The sequence below is a fragment of the Morus notabilis genome, unplaced genomic scaffold (genome assembly GCF_000414095.1).
Source record: "Morus notabilis unplaced genomic scaffold, ASM41409v2 Scaffold594, whole genome shotgun sequence".
NCBI classification, from domain to species: Eukaryota; Viridiplantae; Streptophyta; class Magnoliopsida; order Rosales; family Moraceae; genus Morus; species Morus notabilis.
Window position 1 is genome coordinate 555570 of NW_010359491.1, and position 8639 is coordinate 564208.

At 36.0% G+C, this 8639-nt stretch overlaps 1 protein-coding gene across 2 annotated transcripts; it reads left to right on the forward strand.

The window, feature by feature from the left end:
- The first annotated feature begins 215 nt into the window (after positions 1-215).
- Positions 216-4551, forward strand: LOC21405291 (interactor of constitutive active ROPs 1). Of its 2 annotated transcripts, none has more exons than XM_024163263.1 (3): positions 216-595; positions 2687-2760; positions 3123-4551. In XM_024163263.1, exons 2-3 carry the CDS (start codon positions 2747-2749, stop codon positions 4231-4233), a joined length of 1125 nt encoding a protein of 374 aa, XP_024019031.1. In that variant the 5' UTR covers positions 216-595; positions 2687-2746; the 3' UTR covers positions 4234-4551. The 2 variants fall into 2 exon arrangements, with proteins under 2 accessions (XP_024019031.1, XP_024019032.1); XM_024163264.1 differs by lacking the exon at positions 216-595 and adding an exon at positions 2383-2432.
- The last annotated feature ends 4088 nt before the right edge of the window (positions 4552-8639 follow it).

An 8639-nucleotide genomic window follows, 5' to 3' on the forward strand; every position in this document is an offset into this window, starting at 1 on the left:
TGAACTTTGAAAAGCGACAAGAAGACAAGAGTTAAAAGAGCAAGATACATGGTGGACTCCCCAAGATCCTCCTCTACATAGGCCATATGATATTATTTTGGCATAATATATATTCAATTATTTGTTTTATCCAAAATTACCCTTTTGTCCTCCCCTCTTGCCTTTCTTCAAGGCCACCGTCACTCTTCCTCAGCCACCTTTAATTCAAACTTCCTTCCATCCTCTCTCTTTCTCTCTCTAGGCTCACTTCATTCAATGCAAAATGCATGCCACTTTCTCTCTCTAGCTTAAGTATCTTTTCTTTACCGCCCAGCCCTTTGTGTTTCAAAAAAAGCTGTCAACTGATAACATAACACCAATTTCTCTTATTTCTCCCTCTATTCTCCTATCTACAAACAAACTCTCAACAGAGATTCTTTTGTCTCTTCCATTCTCTAGCAACGAAGTTGGTGATTTCCCACTTTTCCTTTGCCAAGTACATTGCATATTTAATTGAGGATTTTACATGCAGAGTTAAGGAACTCATTTTGCTCGCTACAAAGATGTTACTGTAATACTGTGGTGCTGTTTTTGCTTAAATTGGCCACTTTTCAAGGTTAGAGCTTGTATTTTCTTAAGCTGTTACATTTTCTTTTGGCTTTAAGGTTTTTATTGTTTTCTTTTCCTACAGAACTTCTCAAGTCTCTATCTGGGTTTTGGTGGTTTTGACTTTATTTTTTTATTATTTTATTATTTTCCCTTTTTGCTAGAATTGGTGGTTTTTACTTGTTCCAACTCTATTTGGATGTTGAGAAATATGCAAAAAGAAAAAAGTGGAAAAAGATTGAAAGTACTTAATAGCTGAGAAATATCGTCATCACCCATCATTCTATTTCCACCGCTTAAAAAGCTGTGAGATTCATAATAATCGAGCTTCAATTCCTTGTCCTTTTCACTTTCTTATTACCATAACAAAATGTGTTTTTATATTCAAAGATCTGTCTTCTTGCATATTTACTCTGTTGCTAACTAAGTTAAGCACTTTTGAGTGTACGAAAATTTCCCTTTTCTTTTTGTTGCCTTGTCTTTTGTTTGGTTATTTTTATTTATTTTTTTAGTTCCGTTCAAGGCGGTGTTAAGGAAGAGAAGGACATAAAAAAATGCAGTTTCAACACCATCTTTCTTCCGTGTGCCATGTTTGGATCCCACTTTCTGCAATCTCGATCATTGATTTTCTTTAAAATTAAAACTTATTGCTCATTGAGACAAAATTGCCTGAAAGTGTATCGCCGCGTGAAAAAAAAGAAGCCTTTTGCCAGATTAGCTCCCCTTAACCGCATGCTCTTTAGACTGGTCAGTGTTGATGATGTGTTTTGAAAGAGTTATAAACACCGAGTGTGAAATGACGTGCATCTGATATTAACATGTATTGTGAAATAATTCAAAGCATGGTATTGAATTTGTCATCAAGTCGGACTAGGCGGGTGTTTTTACACCATAAAAGTCCAAGACTTCACACGATTTAAAAAACTGTGAGGCCATTTGTCCTACTCTGTACCGCTTTTTCAGGTGTTAGATGATCGTCGTAAAAGATCTCGACCGTTGAAATTTTTTGTTATTGGGGTCCTATCCTACATGACCAAAAAAAATAAAAAACTTAAATTTCAACTGTCCAAATCGATACGTGTCATATGACCAGAAACAAGGATAGTAGTACCGTAGTTCTGGCCTAAAACTAAGCATGTGAATAAGGAGCTGATGACAGGACTGAAGTTATCATGTAAAAGTCTGGAACCCCAGAGATTAAGTGAATTGTCTATGGAGCTCCATTAGTGTGAGAGACTTGGACCTTCCAACCACTAGCCTAGTGGTCCTACCCAGATGTGCCTTTTTGTTTTTAACATTTGGAAGCAATCTCATACTTTTAGTAGTTGTAATTCTAATTCCTTGTAACTATTTCCTAAGGCAGTAAAGTAACCATCTCGCATAATGTTGCTAATCTTCCACTCAATGGGCACTTGCATTTATCTTTGACATTTGTGTTTTTCTTCACAATTAATGGAATTGAGCAATTCGGTTGCAAAGATCTTAGCCCCACAACCATGGTTAACATGATAAGCCTACCTCACAATCATTGAAGATATTGACGTTTTAGCTGTTCCAAGAAGAAAAAAAACACCCGCAGCAATATTTCCGCTGGACCGTTTGGTGTGTAAACCTGTTTCTCTTGATGGGCCAATCAATGCCGGAAATGGGTCTCTCACCTTCCTAATTTTATGGTTGTTTGTGGCTGGGGATGAAGTTTTGGAAGTGGTACTCTCACATTTTGTGGTTGGATGGTTTGGTGTTATGAGGTTCTTAGTCTACCTAATATATAATATAGTAAGATAGCAGTAGCCTAAACTGTGATTTGTTCAGAAGAGGCAGCATCTGAGGAAGTGGGGAAAACAAAAGTATTTTCTTTTATTTCTTGTAGAGTGATCAAATTTGCTTCACCAAGTTTATTGTTCCTGCATAACATTTTGCATTGGTAGCTTTGCTGCCATGTATTTTGGATCTTAGCAGTTAGCGGTAGAAGCATTTTAGGAGAATTTTACAGCTTATATTATTAGTGTTGTCCTATTCATGTATAGTGTACTTTGTTCTTACTATTTTTCTTTTCCTGTATTTTTCCTTATGATCACGTTCACGACTCTAAAATGTGCAGATCACACATTGATATCAATTTCTCTCGTTCAATCAGTTTAGCCCTTAGAGGAGGAACCAAATGCCGAGATCAAGGTAAGATACTCAGAATAAGTATACAATCATACTTGTATAATTTCTTTGTTACGTAGCACTGTTGTTTGAATTATGAGATTCAATTTAATTCTCACGTATAATACATATTTTGTTGTAAACATTAAAAGTTCAGCAGAAATTAAGCTGCCTCCTAGGAGCTTTGCCTATCATTACATCTGAGAAAACCTGGTCTTTTTCTCTCTTGAGTGTTAGAAGTGATTCAGTTACGAGTGTGGTTATTGTAGAGAGAGTCTATGAATTTGTGCCAAAGTAGCTTGAACTATTCTCTATACATTTTTGTATTGTGCATTGTGCAAGTAACTTATGAAGTGAATTTGTCTACGTTTGCTGCTGTTGAATAGGGGATCAGAAGTGTCTCAAAGGCCATCTACTCGAGTCCCACCTCATCTCAGGACATCAAGTTCTGATTCTGATTCACTGCATCATCGACCAATCACCAATAGGAGTCCAAAGGTAGGAGATCGCCGCTCCCCAAGAAGTGTGCAATCCGATCCTGTAAATCAGAAGAAACTCGGTACCCGAATTGCGGATTTAGAGTCCCAACTGGGGCAAGCCCAAGAAGAACTAAAGAATCTGAAAGATCAGTTGGCTTCAGCTGAGGCTGCAAAGAAAGAAGCCCAAGAGCAGTTGGAGATAAAAACAAAGAAACCGGTAGTAGCTCCAGAGGTAGTGGAGATCCAAGAAAAGAACCCTCCAAGTGGAACTCGAGAACCAAATGAAAGTGATACTAGTCCCTCGGATGAAGCTGTGGATGATAACCAGCAAGAAACTGATGTTTTCGAAGTCCCAGTCGAGAAAACGACAGTTGAACCCAAAGTTGAAACTACCCAACTGACTGAAGAGGTTCAGAAAGACAACAAACCAATTGATATTTCATCTGAACAATTGAAACTGGAGAAATCAACCTTACAAGAGTTGGCTGAAAAGAATGATGAGATAAACATGCTGAGAGCCAAACTGCAAGAGAAGGAAAAAGAAGTAGAAGTGTTTGGTCAAGAGAATGAGAGTCTGAAGAATCAGCTGAGTGAAGCAGCTTCAAACATCTCATCTGCTCGAGCCAAGGAAGAGGAAATGACCCTGAGGCTGAGCCAACTTGGAGAAGAGCTGGAAACAAGAAAATCGAATGAGACTCGTCTCAGTGAGCAGCTGAAATCTGTGGAAGCGGCAAAGGAGGCGTTGGAGGCTGAGATGAAGAAGATCAGAGTGCATACGGAACAATGGAGGAAAGCAGCAGATGCAGCAGCCGCTGTTCTTGCTGGGGGAGTTGAGATGAATGGGAGGATCCCGGAGAGGTGTGGCTCCATGGATAAGCACTTTGGTGGAAGCTTTGAGCCACGAACTGGTGGCTACTTCATGGGGTCGCCTGCTGACGACTTGGATGATGGCTTTGGTAGCGGAAAACGAAAGGGGTCGGGGATAAGAAACTTGTGGAGGAAGAAAGGCCATAAATAAAGAGATCCTTCCATGATCCCTTCTGTGTTTCTGATGGTAATGAAACAGTTTCTTACTGTTTCATACTTTGTTGTTAGGCATAATATTTACAGTCCGTGACAATTACAAGAACAGGATTCTTGGCTCTTTCCAGGCTTTTGTTATTATTAAGTACTTGAAAATGTGGTACCTACACTAGTAGTAGTGAGGTCAGGAATCTCTTCTTTCAAAGAAGAGACATTTTGTTGCTGACTCGCTCATATATATGGTCCAACAATCTATATTCGGATCCACGGTAGTTTAATCATTATATATGTTTCTTATAAGACGTTATGTTGAGGCTTTTGTATCAGTTGTGCGTTTGAGGAACCATTAACATGATTATGATTTCAAATTAAAAATTTAAATCGGAATCCATTCAAATTATGGACATTATCAGATTTAATTTAATTTAATTTTTTATTTTTATTTTTGGTGAGAATCATGGACATTATCAGATTTCATGTCATGAAATATTGGATTATCAGATTTCATGAAAAATTCAGAACCCATTTTTGCCTTCCACCTTTTGATCGCCAGTCTCGTCAACAAAGTTCTGGAGTGTGCAAAAAAAAAAAAAAAAAAAAATCACAAAAAAGAAGATGAATGCGCGAAAATACTTTTATTTTAAAAAGAAGAAGAAAAGGACAACTAGAAAAGAAACGACAACTAAAAGTCAATGTGTCTAAACGACATGAACGAAAAAGGGCACTACCAGATTAAAAGGTAATTTCAAATAACCACAGTAGAAATCCAAACGAAAAATGAATAAATAATAGGGACAAGAGAGAAAAAGTCACGCTCCAAAAAAATAGACCCTAAATTTTACTGCAACAAACTTTTTTTTTTTTTGTTTTGTTTTGTTTTGTTTTGTTTTTTTTAATTGCTAATTGATAGGACTAACTTACAAGTTCTCTAAAGTTTAATTTTAAAATAAAGATGAGGTGTGTGCCACCATTGAACATAGGGCGCGTTTATCAATTAAGAATTGAAAAGATAGAAAACAATATCTAAGAAAAAAAGAATTAGGTCCACGAAATTAAATTCTTTACTAATTTAATGAGAAATTAAGGCATCGTTCGTTTCACAGATTCAAATTTTCAATTCGAGCTGAGATGTGATATTTTTTAAGAACATTTAATTGTAGTATAAAAAATTAAATGTGACATTTTTTGAGAGTTTTTAACTGTAAAAATCTAAAATTGAAAACTTAAACCGGTGAAATGAACGAGACCTAAATAAAAAGGAGCAACAAATCCCTTTTATGTCATATACTTACCTAAAAAATTAAAAGGAATAGAAATATAATAAGTGCGGTTACAAAAAGAAATCGCAAAACGTAACCCAAACAACATAATTTACATAAAAATGTGTCTATAAATGTACTATTTTGTTAAACTGGAAAAAAATATTCATTTCTTAAAAATTTAAGAATCAATGATTTATCAAGATTAACCAACTTAAAATATACTAGCATAATCAATTTAAATACAAAATATTATAGTTTTTAATTTTAATGATAGTGAAGAGAGTATTTTGTATTTATTTTTAGAAAAGTTTTAGTTATTGTCGGATTAAGACATGATTATTTATGTTATATTTCAAAAATCATTCGTCATCTTTAATATTAGAGAATAAAAGCGTAAAAAAAACCAAATTTTATAGAGTATTATGACAATAAAAAAAAGTCAAAGATCAAATGATGCAATGTTAACAGTTCAACGACTAACAACGTCAACAAAAAAAGTATTTTATACATTTATTCTTAACATTTTAAGATTTTGACAACTTATCCCTACATTTATAATCTTAATAATTTCCCCTTATTAAATTATTTGAATGTGTTTGTTAAGGGTCCTATAGTGGTCAAGGGTGGTTTAGTCTTTTGTTATTTGTTAATTGTTTTAGTGGTCAAGGGTGGTTTAGTCTTTTGTTATTTGTTAATTGTTCTTTAGGAGACGTTTGGTTCATGGATTATAATCATGAGATTAGAACTATTTTTGATTTACGTGTATTTTTTGTGAGAAAAAACACTGTAGCGAACCACGAACCATGTTTTTTCCTCCGAAACTAATGAAAATAAGTGAATTTTGGCCTGAAAAATTGGGTTGGCGGGCTACGTCCTTCCATGATTGTCGAGCTCGAGAAGAGCTTCGATTTGGTATATTATAGGCCGAGTAACGATTTTTAGATAAAAAATTATGCCCGTTTTCACTCACAGTTCTCCGATTTTTTTCTTCAAAACTGATGAAAACAAGTGAATTTTGGCCCGAAAAATTGGGTTAGCGAGCTATGACTTGCCAGGATTGTAGAGCTCGAAAAGAGGTTCAATTTGGTATATTATAGGCCCAGTAACGATATCTAGATAAAAAGTTATAGCCGTTTTCAGTCACAGTTCTCCGATGTTTTTCCTCCAAAACTGATGAAAACAAGTGAATTTTAGCCCAAAAAATGGATTGGCGGGCTATGCCCAGCCATGATTGCAGAGCCCAAAAAGAGCTTCGGTTTGGTATATTATAGGCCCAGTAACGATTTGTAGATAAAAAGTTATGACTGTTTTCAGTCACAGTTCTCCGATTTCTTTCCTCCGAAACTGATGAACACAAGTGAATTTTGGCCCAAAAAATTGGGTTGGCCCAGTAACGATTTGTAGATAAAAAGTTATGACTGTTTTCAGTCACAGTTCTCCGATTTCTTTCCTCCGAAACTGATGAACACAAGTGAATTTTGGCCCGAAAAATTGGGTTGGCGGACTATGCCCTGCCATGATTGTAGAGCTCAAAAATAGCTTTGATTTGGTATATTATAGGCCCAGTAACGATATCTAGATAAAAAGTTATGTCCGTTTTCAGTCGCAGTTCTCAGATTTTTTTCCTCCGAAACTGATGAAAACAAGTGAATTTTGGCCCGAAATATTGGGTTGGAGGGCTATGCCCGGTCATGATTGTTGAGCTCGAAAAGAGCGTCAATTTGGTATATTATATGCCTAGTAACGATTTGTAGATAAAAAGTTATGGGCGTTTTCATTCACAGTTCTCCGATTTTTTTCCTCCGAAACTGATTAAAACAAGTGAATTTTGACCTGAAAAATTGGGGTGGCAGGCTATGCATTGCCATAATTGTAGAGCTCAAAAAAAGCTTCGATTTGATATATTATAGGACCAGTAACGATTTCTAGATAAAAAGTTATGGCCGTTTTCAGTCACAGTTTTCCGATTTCTTTCCTCCGAAACTGATGAAAACAAATGAATTTTGGCCCGAAAAATTGGGTTGGCAGGCTATGACCCACTATGATAGTAGAGCTCAAAAAGAGCTTCGATTTGGTATATTATAGGCCCGGTAATGATATCTAGATAAAAAGTTATGGCCGTTTTCAGTCACAATTCTCCGATTTTTTTCCTCCGAAACTGATGAAAACAAGTGAATTTTGGCCCAAAAAATTGGGTTGGCGGGCTACGTCCTGCCATGATTGTTGAGCTCAAAAAGAGCTTCGATTTGGTATATTATAGGCCCAGTAACGATTTGTAGATAAAAAGTTATGGCCGTTTTCAGTCACAGTTCTCCAATTTTTTTCTCCGAAACTGATGAAAAAAAGTGAATTTTGGACTAAAAAATTGGGTTGGAGGGCTATACCCTTCCATGATTGTAGAGCTCGAAAAGTGCTTCGATTTGGTATATTATAGGCTTAGTAACGATTTCTAGATAAAAAGTTATGGCCGTTTTTAGTCATAGTTTTTCAATTTTTTTCCTCTGAACTGATGAAAACAAGTGAATTTTGGCCTGAAAAATTGGGTTGGCGGGCTATGCCCTGCCATGATTGTAGAGCTCGAAAAAAGCTTCAATTTGGAATATTATAGGACCACTAACGGTTTCTCGATAAAAAGTTATGGCTGTTTTCAATCACAGTTCTCTGATTTTTTTCCTCTGAAACTGATGAAAACAAGTGAATTTTGGCCCAAAAAATTGGGTTGGCGGTTTATGCCCTATCATGATTGTAGAGCTCGAAAAGAGCTTCAATTTGGTATATTATAGGACCACTAACGGTTTCTCGATAAAAAGATATGACTGTTTTCAGTCAGAGTTCTCTGATTTTTTTCCTCCGAAACTGATGAAAACAAGTGAATTTTGGCCCAAAAAATTGGGTTGGAGGGTTATGCCCTACCATGATTGTAGAGCTTGAAAAGTGCTTTGATTTGGAATATTATTTGCCCAGTAACGATTTGTAGATTAAAAGTTATGGCTGGTTTCAGTCACTGTTCTCCGATTTTTTTCTCTGAAACTGATGAAAACAAGTGAATTTTGGCCTGAAATATTGGGTTGGCGGGCAATGACCTGCCATTATTGTAGACCTCAAAAATAGCTTCGATTTGGTATATTATAGGCCTAGT